The sequence below is a fragment of the Buteo buteo genome, chromosome 2 (assembly GCF_964188355.1).
Source record: "Buteo buteo chromosome 2, bButBut1.hap1.1, whole genome shotgun sequence".
In the NCBI taxonomy this organism is placed as follows: domain Eukaryota; kingdom Metazoa; phylum Chordata; class Aves; order Accipitriformes; family Accipitridae; genus Buteo; species Buteo buteo.
The window spans coordinates 56487986-56503670 of record NC_134172.1 but is presented as its reverse complement, the minus strand read 5'-3'; the positions used below and the strand labels follow the sequence as shown (position 1 = coordinate 56503670).

General features: G+C 35.4%; 1 protein-coding gene across 1 annotated transcript in view; it reads left to right on the top strand.

Moving 5' to 3' along the window:
- ULK4 (unc-51 like kinase 4) overlaps positions 1–15685 on the top strand; it is a 266896-nt gene that overhangs the window by 192266 nt on the left and 58945 nt on the right. Inside the window, exons 33-34 of the mRNA XM_075055583.1 lie at positions 8890–9056; positions 10488–10586. Of these exons, the coding sequence (XP_074911684.1) occupies positions 8890–9056; positions 10488–10586 (266 nt within the window). The remainder of the gene's footprint in view (positions 1–8889; positions 9057–10487; positions 10587–15685) is intronic.

Here is a 15685-nt window from a genome sequence, read left to right as displayed (position 1 = left end):
CTTGGACAGTTGCAATTACTAGTTGTCAGCTTTCATTTCTGTTGTAAACTGAATTGATGAATAACACAGGCTGTTACAGGAAACTGTGGCATAGATTCAGTTTTGTTGTAATAACCAGTAGCAAGTGCCTCTTAGTGGATACTCTAGCTTTTGCTTTTCTTCTCTGGTCTAGTTGTAACAACTGTAGAAGACTGTCACTTGAAAATTCAAGCATTTTTACTCTGTCAGCTTTCATCCTATGGAAGACTGATGTAAATAGACCAAGAGGAGTGGGAATAAATGTTGAATATCTTTTCTTACAGACCATAGCTCTTCAAAAGAGAAATGTGTAGAGTTTTTAACCTTATTTTTTGCTGAATATATGTGGGAACAAGAGTCAACTGTGGAGGGGGGGGGTTCTGCAGTTTAAAACTGAAAACTTCAGAGAATTTTCTGAAGCCAAGGTTCATTGGTCCTAATCACTTTCAGTCCAGGGACTCTTGAAGGGCTAGCTAGAGCAATTAGTACTGGTAACGTCATTCAAAGCTGTTGAATGCTGTCAATTTGTGACAACAGTTTAGGGCTGTTATCTGCATTCTGAGGCTGTTCATATCTGGTCTGTACAGGTTTTGTCAAAAAGGCAACTCTCAAAGTTTGAATGTGGTCTCTCAAGGATTTTGGTAGAAGGAAAAGTTGATGCCAAAGCAGAAGTATGTTAAGATAGTTGAAGTAGATAAACAGGGTTTAATCTTGTGTGACAGGAAGTCTATTATTAAAATAGCAATCTCTTTAGAGGAATTTCTAGTTCTAAATTAAGCCCAGGATATAGATTCCCCCTGTATTTTGTCACATGGTAATTGTTGCAGGCTTGATCTTTCTGAGCAGTAAGTCAAATGTCTTTATTGAGCCTTTACTGACTGAATCTTCCTGAATGCAAAGAATTCCTCATCTAACAAAAATAACAGATTTTGATCTGGTGAAGAACTTTTTGTCTAGTTTTTGCCATTAATTTGAGGACTTCATGCAGTCTTTGTTTTTTGAAAAAGCATACACTATATATTAATTCACAACATGCAAGCAGAATTTCTTCCATGTTATTGTGAAGCAACAACCACTGATATCTCAGGCTAGTTTTAAAGGAGGTTTTAAAGACTGTTGTCTCTCAAAAAGTGAGGTGTCGTGTTAGATATTCTTGTTCCTCATGCAGATCATTAAAACCTGCTGTTTGCAAAATCTCCTCAGCATCATCTAACTTCTGTCTGACAAAACCAAGAGATTTTATTTTAGTTGACACCTTGTAAGGGATGAAATATGGTGTATTGGGATCTGACTTGAAGTATAGCATGCTGTAGAATTACTATGCTTTATAAAATGGACTACAAGCTCTAACATCTCTCTGACACATGGGGAAAAATAGCTAACTGAAAAGCTGCTTGTAGAGTTTGCTTAATAATAGTCAATCCAGATAATGTGATTTTATCTTATTACAGTCTTGGTTTATTTAATACTTTTTTTTTGTGATGGAAGTTTGTGCTTGCAAGTACTGCACAATTGACATATTGAAAGACTGTATCAACAAAAATGCTTAAATCCATATGAAAAGAATGCAAGTAAGGTATTTAATATATGTACAACTGGGGACAGAAATGTTTGAAATGTATACCCCATGAAGTCACTGTATTACCTCCATCACTCCCTAGGTCTTACAGCCAGAAGGGTCATTTGAATGTGTGAATGTGCTTCAAGCAAAATCAGATGGGTTAATGAAGGCTACCCCTTTGAACAGTTTAAAGCAGCCTAGCACGGCTTGTCAGGGGAGACTAGGGAGTACTCGCATCTTCTCTGTCTCACGCATGGACTCTCACACACAATTGTAGGGGTGATAACCTCCAACAATTGATCGCTAGCAAGCACCTGGGAAGAACTAGTGTTTGCCATCAACAAAGCTGTTTACAATGTCTGTCAGGCAGCCTTAGCATTGTACTCTACATATGGTCAGTTACCTCTTGGGATGATAGCACTCGAGGGCCTTATGCTCCCCAATTAACAAAAAAGCAGCTTATTTGTGATGTACATAGCATATGCATTAGTGACAGAACTGGCAGCAAGTCTTATGACACTGCTAGTTATTAGATTTCATCTTTGAAGAGCAAAAGTTTAATTTTAATAAATAATTTTAAAATAAATGTTTCTTTTATGTCCAGTCTCACAAGCTGCCTGATATGAGCATTTAAAGTTTGTGTATAGCTTTTCAGTGGATCCTACCTTTCTGTTATGTTTTTCACTTATCTTTTTGTAGTAAATGTCCAATTATTCTCAGCTACTTACAGAATGTAAGAAGCAGATAGAATTTCTAGAGGCTGTGGTACCAACAGCATGGCATCCAAACAAATCAAACCTGACTGCTGAAATGAGACACTATTAATGTCTTATCAACACTGTGAACAGACCCCCTGAACATCATTACAGTCCATAGTTATGTAGTATTCGCTCATAAAAATTGTGGATTTTTTTTTTCTGATAGAACTAGAAAGCATTTGGATGTTCTTAAAACTGTTTTCCAAAGAAAGTTATCTTCTGATCCTTCATTCGATCCCTGTTGAACAAGTTTGTGTTCATGTTCAATGAGTTACACTCCTAGGAACAAGGACCATCTCAGTAAATCTTGTCTAGAACAAAATGCCCTGCCTTCAAAACTTTGATGCCACGTACTCACCTGTGTGGTGAACATAGTTTCAAACAGCTTGGATATCTTTTCTGAATTAATTACAGTGTGGTTGAGTCAATCTGACACAAAAACTTGAATTTACTTGAAATTTTGTCACAGAAACATTAACAAGATTCTAAGATGGGAAACTGGGGTTTTTTTCTTTTTTTTTTTCCCCCTCTTTTTTTTTTTTCTTTTTTCATTTTCAAAAGAAGCAGCAAATCAGGAACTCCTAAGGGATTGGTGATTATACTTTCAGAAATGTTCCTCTTCTGTGTATGTCATTCTAACCACATCTTTTCATATAGAACAACCACAGTCTAGCCTAATTGCTATAATTTGTTATATTTTAGTATTTTTGTATTGACCAGTCAAGCATATTCAACAGTATGTGATTTTATTATTCCTAAATTGTTCAAGTGGCATTTTTACTATCTTTTATCACACTTGGATAATCATTTTTTTTAATGAGAGAAACCACTTGGTTTTCTGTCTTCTAGTTTGCTGTTCTATACCCCTGTTGGTCTTAATCACCTACATGTTTGTTCCATAGATTACATTTTAGAAGAAAGTAAATTTCTGTGTTGGCAGGATTCTCTTTGGCTGAGAAGAGTTTGACGTGGTTCCCTGGGGAGTCATCAGTTCTGCACTCTTTTTTCACAAGTGAAAGATGCCACCTATAAACTGCCTTCTAACAATAACCGCTAAGCGTTGCCAGTCCTGAAAAAATTGAAGTAGAGCTATGTCATGCTTTGACTGACTCAAAGCAGAAAAATCTCACCACTGAGAATGTCAGGTCTGTGTTCCTCTCAGGCATCCACACTCAAGATAACATAGTACTTCCCAGGTAGCAAAGGTGATAACTGGCTTTTCTTCCCTGGTTTTCATAATCCTTACCATATCCATTTTCTTGCATGTGAGGGCAGGACTGCCTGCTTGGGCACCATTGGTGGGTAGGAAAAGCTGAGCCACAGACCCTTCCCGCAAAGGGAAGCTGTGGAGATCCTTGACCACTGCACTGTGACAAATTCAAATGAGATTTTTGTTCCTCAAACCTAGTGATTCTTTATTCAGTCACAAAATGTCTAGTCGCTGTCCTGGTACTAGGAATAGACTATCCAATATGTGCAAAATTTTCTTTTTTTAGATGCTATTAATTTTTAAGATCAGAATAGAGAATAATTTTCAGGACAGTAGTTATGGAATTGATGTGTTCAACAGCCCTATCATTTTCTTTCCACTTAATCTAACATTCATAACTCACCAAATCTTGAAATCAGTGGTGATCTAATTTTCTATCCTAGTTTATTCTTCCCTCAATAATATTATAGTACTAAGACAAATAGTTCCTAAAACATAACCAGTAACAAATAATAAACAAAAATAGCCATAAAAGCAATGAACCTCTTTTAAAAATGCCATTACCCTAAAGACACCATTTGCTTTATGTTGCCTATTTTTAGTTGTTCAAAACAGGGTACCTTGAGTAGTAGGGCTGTGATGCAAAGATTGCAAATTAAATCCCAGTTTTGTGTAGGTAGATAGGGTTTAATGAAGAATCTTTATGACATGACGGATTATCTTAGGTGCTCAGGTACTGAGGAACTAATTCCTGTGTGAAAAAATCTATCAGACTACAGTCCTGTGTTTCTTCTTAGCAATATTTTTGAGTTTTATCATTAACATTAAAAAGATTATGAAATATGTTTTCCAGTTAGTCTGGCGATATTATTTCTAGTTCCCGATATGTTATTATTTTGAGTCTTTTGGGGGGGGGGGGGGAGCAAAAAACCCAAGCAGGTCCACTCTGTAAGTAAAAGAAGGAAGAAAAGTCTAGTGAATATATATTTGGTAATACCCCTGGGGAGTCACTTGTGTAGGTGCGATACAAATGGAAAAAACAGCTCTCCAGAGAGCAGCATGTAGAAAGGAACAAAGCGAAACCTTTTTGCCAGGCTGAGGGTTTTGCTGCTGGCTTCTTGGCTGCACGGTGGCATTGTTCGGAGGAAGTGCACCTGCTCTAACGTTTTCTTCAGCTGGAAGCAGACAGGTCTGTTGAATGCTCTAATTGCTGGTAGGCATGAAAGGATTGCCTAGAAGATTGCTTCCTAGGCTGTCCTTTGATGTTGCGTATGATTTGGAAGCGAAGATTTCTTTTCCTTTATCCATCTTGCTAATAGGTGAGAATAAAATATCTCCTCTCAGCTTTCATTCCAGAAGGTATCATGGCATATTCTGTCCGATTAGCTGTATCACAGGCCAAAAGACTCCTTTTATCTTTTGAAAAGATTTGTAAAACACAAGCATAGTCATCACAGTCCACATTCATAAAGCACTATTAGCAACGTGTTCAGTTCATTGCAGGGGTCTCTGGGCAGGAGGAATACTCTGCTGTGAGCACTAGGTTTGTCAAATGCTGTAAAACTGTGGCTAGGAATTTTGGATGCAGTCCTTTTAATACATATTATGCATCTTGGACTGCAATTAGAACAGGTTCTTTGTTTAATTGTAGTTATATTAACCCAATAATTCTAATACAAAATCCAAGTTTTGCCTTGTTTTTCTGCAAAATTTGAATAGCAGAGAACTGCACTGAGGCTTGATATTTTGAAGATCCTCCTTTTACAAATAAATATAAGGCATGACTAGTGCACTGTGAAGTATTGTAATAAATTTAAACTATAACTATAGGTATAAATGATATGAGATATATTTGAATTGTTTGCTGAAATTTGCAAATTAATAGAGTAATAAAAAATCTAAAATAAGTTAAATAGTAAGTTTTTACTTAATTCTCTTAATAAGAAATGCCTAGCTAAAAGGAAATATGATGCATTACTTTAACCCATGTAAACCATCACTAACACTTTCCTCTTGAGAAAGTGGACTATTGCCAACATACTTGGAAGTACCAGAATACTTAAAAATATGTAGCTTTTCTCAGTAGAACAATCTTCCTCGATTTAATTGCGTTTAGCTCTCCACTACGATACAGAATTCAGATTCAGATCCACCACTTCCAAAGTTCAGGAGTGCATAGGGTGTGTGTTTTGAATCAGAGCCTATTTTGCTTCCTAATGAAGAGTTGAGAATTACTGTTATGTCTGTTAAATATGACTCAGAAATATATTGTCTGAAGTTTTTAAAGATAAATATTGGTTTAGGCTTTATTGGAAATTAAGAAGAGTGTGGTTCTTGAATCAGTTGTAAAATTTGGGAGAAAACCTTCAATGTATCTTCTGAAACTTAGAGATCCATATGCAATTTTTATATTATGATTTACTGAATTATGAATACAGTTGTTTTTTTTTTTAACAATTGCACCCTCTTTTTTCAGACTGTCTGTTTTGGTATTCAATTTTTGGAATGCTAAGATATGTTGGTCTTACCTTAATAGCTACCTTTTGAGTAAACTGATTACAGTGCCAGTGGCCAAGGCATTGTAAACTTCTTACAGTGCATTTACAGTTAAACTTCTGTTGCATTTTGTCATGGTCACTGTAAGTTACACCTGCTTCCCAGCTTTCTCTTCTGAGGACAAGGAATGTGTATTTTGTCTTGTGGTGTAAGCAAGGAGTGTATTTCCATGTCTACATATGTGGCCTTCAATTTTCATTTTGTTGTTACACAATACACTGTATTAAAGAGCATGTCTGGAACTGTATTTACTTGGCCAAGAGGTCAGTCTGTTTTATTTTTTTGTCTGTGGAACCAAGTGTTTATCAGGTTTCTGTATGAATCATGCAGCGAGTTAGGGAACATTTTGCACTGGTGTTTAATTTTAGATGTCTTTATTATAGAGATTTGATGTGTTAAATTTTGCAAAGGTATTTTAGGTCCAGGAAAAGTGGTTTTTTCCCCCAGAATTTCCAACTTTTAACATTCATATCTTTGTACATATAACTCTGTGTGAGCATGTATCTACCTATATAAAATCCACTAATTCTGATGTTTTAGTTAATTAAGAAAATGTGAATATTCTGGTGTATTTCAGGTGTTTGGAGGCAGGGTTGCTAATACACTTACCCTTAGTATGTAAATACTTCCAGAGAATAAAATCTAGGTGATTGTATTATTCATGTCTCAATGGGTTCGGAGAAGGTTGAGCATTCGGTTTACCTCCCTGTTCACCAAACAGCAGAAATGAGGCAGTTGTGAGACTCAGGCTGGTACAGTCAAAGGAATAATCTCTTCAAAGTTGAACAGGAAAGGATTGCCTATCAGAGACACAGATCCTTTGGTTTCTTTCACTCCTAGTCATTCCCTACTTAGTCCTATAAATGCAGAGAGGACTACTGCCAAAAAAATTCTTGATGTTGACCCATACAATGCTTTCATTTGAAAGTGGCCTTCTCAGCATTGCTTTCCAAGTCACTGTCTTAAGAGTTCTATGTAAGCCATCCAGAAATAATCAGGTGACTCATTCCTTTTGATGTGGCTGTGGGTTTTGTGGTCATATACAGGGAGAAACAGAGTGTACTTGGACATATCCCTGCAGGCAATTTTGCAGACATTGCTTTGATAGGGACCAGCTCTTACTGGACTGTTTTCTTAGGTTTATTCTAATTTAGCCTAGTGAAAAAAGTCATAGAATAACCACAAGTTTTGTATCGGGTAGACATAGAATTATGTCTGGTTTTTTTCTTCTTGGTGGGTATTGGTGACATCACTTAAATGTGTCTCTGCATGCTATCCATTTTGTATGAAGTGTTCAGAACTGCAGCAGAAATTGTACTTTAAAAAAGGCAAAGGAAATTAAATGTGTGAGATTAGACTTATATAATTTTGAGAGTTTGGTTTATGCAGACAAAACTCCAGGAAATTCAAAGCTTAGACTGAGCTGTAGTCCATCAATCAAACTGTTGTGAAAGAATAATGCTAGTAATCATAAAAACACAAAAGTTGTGAGATATAAGAAGAGTGCAGGTCTTACTGATCCTGACCTGTAACTGTATTCTAAATGAATGTTTTTGTATTTAATTTCCTGAAGAAAGTATTAAGGTTGATGAATAGGGGAGGAAAATATTTCATGGAAGTTTAGTTAATTGATGGGGCACCTTTCAAAGCCAAAATAGTTCAACACCCTACAGATTTGACTACTCTCAAAAGCTGAATGGTGTAATTACATATTGTATTCTACAGTGTCTCATTTTAATCTTGTACTGTTGTTTGTAAAAATATATACAAATACTTTTAAAGGAGAACTTATAAAAGCAGTCTTTTTATTTCTGTGAAATCAGTGAAATACTTCAGTTGTTTTTGACAGTCATGGGGACTAGAAGCTAATATACTGATATGCTACAGTGTTACTACATATGTGCACCCAAGTCACAGTATGGCTAATTGCCAGCTTAAAAGCAGGTAGTTTACAAACATAATTATGTCCTTGGTGAGGAACAAAGTATCTTTCATTCCTTATGAAACTCTGAAAGAAAAAGATTAAGATCAAATGTAGTGAACTCAGTCACTTTGTATTTGAAAGAGAGAAAGATTCTGGATTGAATCGGTGTTGCCTTGAAAGGGATTATATTTTCTTCTGATATGTCAATTGATCTGTGGGTTAAGCAAGCCACAGGAGCTGATGTTGTAAAATTCCAAAGGAGCTTAAAAAAATACTTCAAAACAAGAAGGTATTTTCGGGAAACTTTTTTACTACCATCAGTCAAACAAATCTTAATAACATTTTAGGTGTTGTATTCGGTATTTCATTTATAATGCTCTTCTGAATATATTCTATGTTAAGCATAACACTGTTCAGTTCTACAATTAAAGCATATAGGGAAGGTTGCAATTGGTAGACCAGTTAAGAAAGAAAACTTTAGTCTCCGACCTTGATGTGTCATTCGGTAACAGCCTGGAGAAATTGCTTAATTCTTGTGATCAGGAGTGTTGTGAAGGAGACTTGTGTACCAGCATGCTCCAGAAAAGTTTAGGATTCAAAGTATGTCTTTTATTTAATGGATGTTACATAATTTTCCATGCAGTTAGCAAACTTGATTGTATCAGTTTAACTCTCATTATGAGCCGCTCCAAACAGAATAGGAGAGGAGGTAATTATTATAGTGGAGAAAAAGAGGAAATTTAATAAATATTCATAATGTATGTGAAATTTTGTTTTTATCCTAATCTATTATTTTTAACTACCTTCCACATTGTTCTGTTCCTGATAGTCTATTTCTTTTTTTGTCTCACTTTCTGTGTAGGACTAGCTCATCATATCTGTAATCTCCTAACAGAAACTGTAGCTCTGTTCTTGGAGGCAGATGATAAAAGCAGCACCAAGACAGAAAATGCACTGCTTCTGTCCTTGCTTGACATTTTGCACTGCATGCTGGTGTATACAGCAAACATTGTGCGCCAGACATTACAGGTATGGAATTTATTTGCTGGGGTCATCACCATCTTAAACAATTTTTTAGATAACTTCCTATTATCCTAAATAATGAAATGCCCACTATTCTGGTTTTATTGATTTTATTTTTTTTTTTAGTGTGGTGCAAAGAGAAAAGCACGTATTTTTCAACTTCATGTTACTGTTTCATGTAGTTACCTGGCTAGACTATATATACTATCCTCACTGTGTGCTGGAAACACAGATCCCAGTTGACTGTTTTATTTCTGTACTCCATAAGTGGCTTAATTCAACATTTGCTTAATGATAGTTCAAAGCATTTTTCTTCCATTCATTTTAAAAGAAGAAAGATTATTCCATAAAAAAATCATCTTTTTATTATAAATCACTTGTGACTACTATACATGAAGAGCATATGTAACCTTTGCATGTGCACCGACAAAAGCATTTCCTCTCTTATGCTGCTCAATTTGCCTTCCAAGTTCCTCTCTGAACCCCTGCAAATCACAGCATTGGTAGGACTTCCTCCTCCAATGAAGACGTTCTCCTCCTTGCTCCTGTGCTCGCTTAACCAAATGAAAATCCTCAGGTATTACACTTGGATGATGGTTTTAGGATTGAGCTTTAAATGAAACAGAATACAAAATGATTTTTAAATGTGTTCTTTAGACAAAATGTTTATGTTTTCCTCTAGCAGCTTGACTGTATAGGGTCGTGGTCCAAAGCTGGTGCAAGATAATGAAGTTAAATGAAAAATCTTGCAAGCAGACCCTTCTGGTGTCCGGGGGCAGGGATGGGTCATAAATGGCACTGCCTAGGATGGCAGTGTGTTTTGATGAGGGGGGATGACAATGGTCAGAATTACAAGTAGTAATAGATCTTATCACAGACTTTAGTGACTTGAAGATTTTATTATTCCTATTTCAAAAATAATTTAAATTATTGTAATATGTTATGAATATTTCAGGATGCAAAGTGAGTCAGAAGGGCAAAATTGGACATTATTGCTGAAAATCCTAACTTTTTGGTCACCTTGATTTTCTTGTTTTGAGTTGCACTTAAAATTGTTCCTGATAAAGGAAAAAAAAATAGTTGAACTTTAATGTTAAAATAGGCACATTGTGTTGAAAGAAAACACAAATACATAAAACATTTATGTTTTTAGAGATATCTTTTGCGTATACAGGTTATAGCATTTTGCTGAAGAAATGTCACGTAGGTCAGTATATTCAGCCTGTGCAGAATGACCATGACAGCATGAGTCCCTTTTGCTTTGTGCTTATTGTTACAGACACAGGGAGCATAAGTGCTCATTGGGAGCCCAGGAATACTTAACTAGAAAAGAGTGTATAAGTCTCCTTCAAACTTCGACCAACTAATGGACCCAATTTGTTTCTCATAGCGGAACAGTCACCAAGGTTGCTTTTTATTTTTTCTCATCTCATTAAGGCACAGAAGTCTGGCGCAGGAGGGGACACACAGGCTGCTGAAGACCTTCTGCTTATCAATAAACCCCTGATGGACCTAATTAGCCTGCTTATTCAACTGGTGAGAATTTGCTTGTTTGTAAGACATTTGGAATGTTGCTGAAGTTAGAATTATTCAACTGAATTCAAGATCTTAGAGCTCTGTTTGCTAGTTTTCCATTGTATATGAGCTCCCACCTAGTACAAAGGAAAGACTTTAACAAATTTTAAGAAATTGCAGGTCACAGTGACTTGCAGGTTACCAGTGATGTCAAAGTCTGTCCCAAGCATAGAAGTGGGATGAGGGGCAGGCTGCAGATTCTCAATTCAGATACATATGTACAGCCAAATTTTAGCCCTTTAGGATGGACTAGTGATCACTGCATAGGGAAAGGATGTTCTTCAAAATTTGAAACAACAAGTACTGCTACCATTAGAAAATTCAGTAAGTCTAAAATTAGTTTGCAGTGAGTGATGCCTTTTAATATTATTTTCTTAAGTTTGAGCCTTCTGAGTTTTTCTCAAGGGGTTAGTTTTATTTTAACATGAACCTGAGGGATTTATGAGTGGGAATGGTCCCTGGTGATCTGTAAACATCTTTGAAGTCTGTCTGTCTGAAGTCAGTCTTTTCCAGGGTTTACTAGGTGTCACAGTGCTGCGTTGAGATCTCCACAGAGTGCTGTATTGTGGCCCTGACACATCCCATCAGCTCAATCTCCATCATATTGTGCAAGAGATTTGTATTGGCTCTGTGTGTAATAGCTTGTAGTAGAGGAATGCTTCTTGAGCCAGACAGGGTTTTTAGAGGCTGCCTCAGCCTTTTATTCAACATAAACCCATAAAAATGACATGTGAGAATTTCCCTGTGACATATCACACTATCCTTTCCAGGTTATTTCACTTAGAGGCATTTCAAATTCGCTGTGTTCTTTTCTAGACTCAATTTTTTTTTGTTTTTCATTTAAATATAGATTTTCAGATGTACTGTGGTATGAATACCTGTGGTCCTTTTACTATCTTTAGCACTGTCTGTCATCTTCTATTTTGGGGAAGAGTGTGATTCCTTTTTTATTGATTTTTGGCATTATACATCTTGCAAAGTCCTCTTTTGATGGATTTATTTTAACCAGCTATTGACAAAGACTTTTTGGAAATGTTCACTGAATGACCTAAACCGAAGTGACTGAATTGCAACTATATAATATTTCATCTTTATAAAGTCTTTTAATTTATTTTCTATTAATTTTTTAAAATCACTATATATGATAAATAGTAAGACATGAAGAGATGCAAATGTTCCTTTAAAGTGAAACTAGTCATAAATTTAAATTCCATTAACTCTCTAAAGAACAGAAAATTAGAGGCCAAGCTTCACTCAGCCTATACCACCTGGAAGTCTTTTATAAGTTTTTAATTAAAGGATAGGATAATTGTATAGTTAGCATGTACTGATTAGATTCTGACTTGCCCTTGTATTTCAGAAGCATGGCTGCAAATTACCGCTAGGTTTTGCTTTGTTCTGTATTTCTACAGAGTCTGGTTTGTTTAAAATGCTTATTTAAAATCTGCTGATTTTAACATACAGGTAAAGAGTAAAGACCATTAGTGCTGCTTCTTTTGTTGTTTGGTTTTGAATTTTGTTAAAGATTTTGTAAAAGTGAGGGATTTTCTCTTCTAATGTGTGTGTTGTTCTTTACATACATGTGCTTGATTGGATATATGAAAGTCATTTCAGCAAGGTTTGTTAAATTTTATATCCTTTGTTCATTGCTGCATTAAACATTTCCTGTTAAAGTTGGAAGAGTTTGAAAATGGAATAATAATTTTAACATTTAGGATCCCTCGTTTAAAATGTTTTATGCTCTAATCTCTTTAAATAGGACTAGATTCTTTGTGAACTCTAGTGGGTGTCTCAAGATGTATACGCTCCCTGCCCTTCAAGAAGACTCAGGCCTGCCTAAGCTTAAGTTCTGTGGAGCTGCCAACAGTAGTTCTTGGTATTCATTGAGCTGTGTGTGACTACAAAATCCTTTACTACTGTTTGGAGGCATTCAGTTCTTTGTGAACTTTATTTTCTGGAGATAATGGAGGTTGTAAATTCTGAACTAACCATCACTTTAAGATACTGAGTCAGAAGTTTTTTCTCTGGTTTGCTATTTCTACCTATCTTACCTTATTTATAGTTTCTTATGTCACTTTGAATAATTGCTTTGCCTCATTGATATGTATATCCCTCAAGTAGATGATTGTTCCATGCCCCATTGTCTAGTCTATTTATTTTCCTCAAGTTCTACATGCTTATCTCTCTTAATAATCCCTCAAAAATCAATGTGAGTTAAACTTGAAAATGTCAAAAACTTAGAATCAATTTTTCCCTTCTGTAATGGTGATTTAGTCTATCACTTAGGGCATAGCACAGCGAGTATAGGAAACCTGGATTGCATATAAATGAAACTTCAGAGTTTTTAAAAACGTGTAAGAAGAAATAATTACAAATCCTGTCATGCAGGAAACGCTGCAAATATGGAGAATTCAGTATTTAATCCCATGATCAGTCTGCCCTTAATTGATCAATAAAAGGAAAATAAATTGAGCATTTAGTTTTCTGCTTGGCAGCTTTGTGTTTAAAAGTTAATTACACTTAGCTTTTTTGTGTAATGTTTCTCCACTTGAACATAAATGTAATTTGATTATTATACTGCAACTTGCAGCAATTATAGAAGACCTAAAATACCTTCTACTTTTTGATGTATGTTATACTGAAAAAAAATATTAATGTTTACTTGCTTTTGAAATCACTTCAGTGTGGCTTTTCAGAAACTGGCAGTAACCCTGGCAGTACCTATAAAAAGGAGTTTCATTTCTCTGTAGATCCTGGAGTTAGATCTTAGGTGTAGATCTTCCAGTCTTTTCTGCAGCCTACCAGATTGCTGGGAGAGAACTTTTCTTGTCTTCTGTTGGTAAGCTTCTTCATTATAGTATTACTTGTAAAATTTGCAGTTGATTACTGTGCTCTGTATATTACTGTTGAAAGACCAGTTAATCATGGGCAAATCTGAAGAAGACAAATAGGAAGCCTCAGTGCACATGGACGAATGAGATGGCCTATTCTGGGTCCTTTCTGTCTCTACATTGCTCTGGCTGTAAGGCTGTGCCCTGACTTTGGTTTCAGAACACATGAAGGTATTTGTCACTGAATAATGAAAATTACTGCAGAAGATTGATAACCCTATAGACTTCAGAATTTTATTTCACATTTCTTAGGAATAGAGACAGTTCTGTGGTCAGTGTGGAAAGATATATGTTTATTTCCTGTATTGTATAATGTATTGCTGTTACTGTATTTGAAATGTTACCTATGAATTATATTTGAAGAATTCTTTTCTACAGAGCTACCCTAAAAAAACAAACAAACTAAACTACAAAAAAAAAAAAAAAAACAAACAAAAGCACACCAGAGGAAATAAGAGTATATTGTCACAAGCACAGAATTTCAGAATGGGGATTTAGTTTCTCAGCAATTAGGCTAGATTAAAATGAACTGAAACTATATTGTTTTTTAAAATATTTTCCCTTAGGTAGGATGATGACAATTTTGCCCTAAGCCAAAATATAATATTTTATTTTTTCAATTAAAACTGTGCATATTTACTAATAAGACTAGCATAATAAAGTTGGGAGATTTAATAACGATATTTTGCTTTTACATTTTGTTTAATGTTTGCAAAATCATCTTCCCTATAGTTCCCAATGGTGTTTCATTTACAGCACATTCTGTAATCACATTACTGATCTAATGAACATCTATCTCTTATTGTAATAAACTCTCTTTGTGTATAACCTCATTAATGTACTGAAATAGTGTCCCCTCCGGGTAATCCAGACAGTTTCATTGTAGCTCTAAAATTAGATGCTGTAGCAACTCCAACAGTGTGAAAACTGCCACTTCAGCTCAGACGATCACACGTTTCTTGCAATGGTTTGCAATTCAGGAACACACTACAACTCGGTTCAAAATGAAGGCATTTTTGACAACAGACTGCAGAAATATAGATATGTAATAACAAGAAGCTTCCTGCTCTTAACCACATTAACCTTAAAATACACAGAGTAGGTTCGATCTAGAAAGGAAGAGAAGTAGAATTTTATGTTATGATTCTGTTTACAGGAAGTTATAACATGGCCATAAAAATTAAGTAAAAAATAATACACAATCTTCACTGCACAAAAGTCATGTCATGAGGCATTATTTTAGAATTTTGAAGTGAAAAATAAATCTACAGTTCTGAGTTAGAGAATGGCAAAAAAATTATTACTTTAGCTGTTCAGTAATTTATATTAAGGTGCTGGATTTTCTTCAAGCTGTGCACTAGCCCAGAATATTAATAGCTGCAAGGAGAAGGACTACTAATGTTCCTACCTTGCTGAAGGGCTAAATCCATAATCCCCTCTAAGACTGAGAAAAGCAAAAAGAAACGGAAGGCCACTAGAGTTTTTTCATGTAATTATGAAATATTAAGGGGCAGGTATTTTCTTAAAGTGTTAGAACTCTAGTTTTTCATGGGTTTCTCCTCCCCTGAAAGAACAAAAACTTAAGGAGCTGCTGTCATGAAAAACTATAAATGCGTTTCAAAGACTTGAAATATACTTCTTCATATCAGATGGAATTGTTAATGATTAGAAAAATAATCAGAACATTGTTCCAGCTGATTAAGAGGTGAACCGTCCAGCTATATTCATTGCTTAGCAACATGAATCAAGCTTTGCTGTTTTTATTAGACATGCGATACTATTTAATTGAAAGCTGAATTTTCATTCCTTGGTTTTCTGTATTTACAGATATTTACTATATTTTCAGTCATTGCTTTTGTTCATACCAATCATTTTCTTCAGATCCCCTGCTCTTTATAACCAGTACTAACACTGACTGGCAACTAGTGTTAAATTTCAGGTTACCAACTTACGACTTTTGACATCTAAATTGCTACTTGCCAGTAGTGAAACAGCAAAATGATGAGAGTTATAGAAAAATGCTGATGTGGACATACTTAAATAGGGACATTGCTGAGAGTTCTTCTTCCACCTTAACCATTGATGGATTAGACTGTAGGCCAATGATTCTCATCCCCTCCAGAGTAAATATGGTCTTTCCTATCCCCAGCTTGTTTTCTTATTCATCCA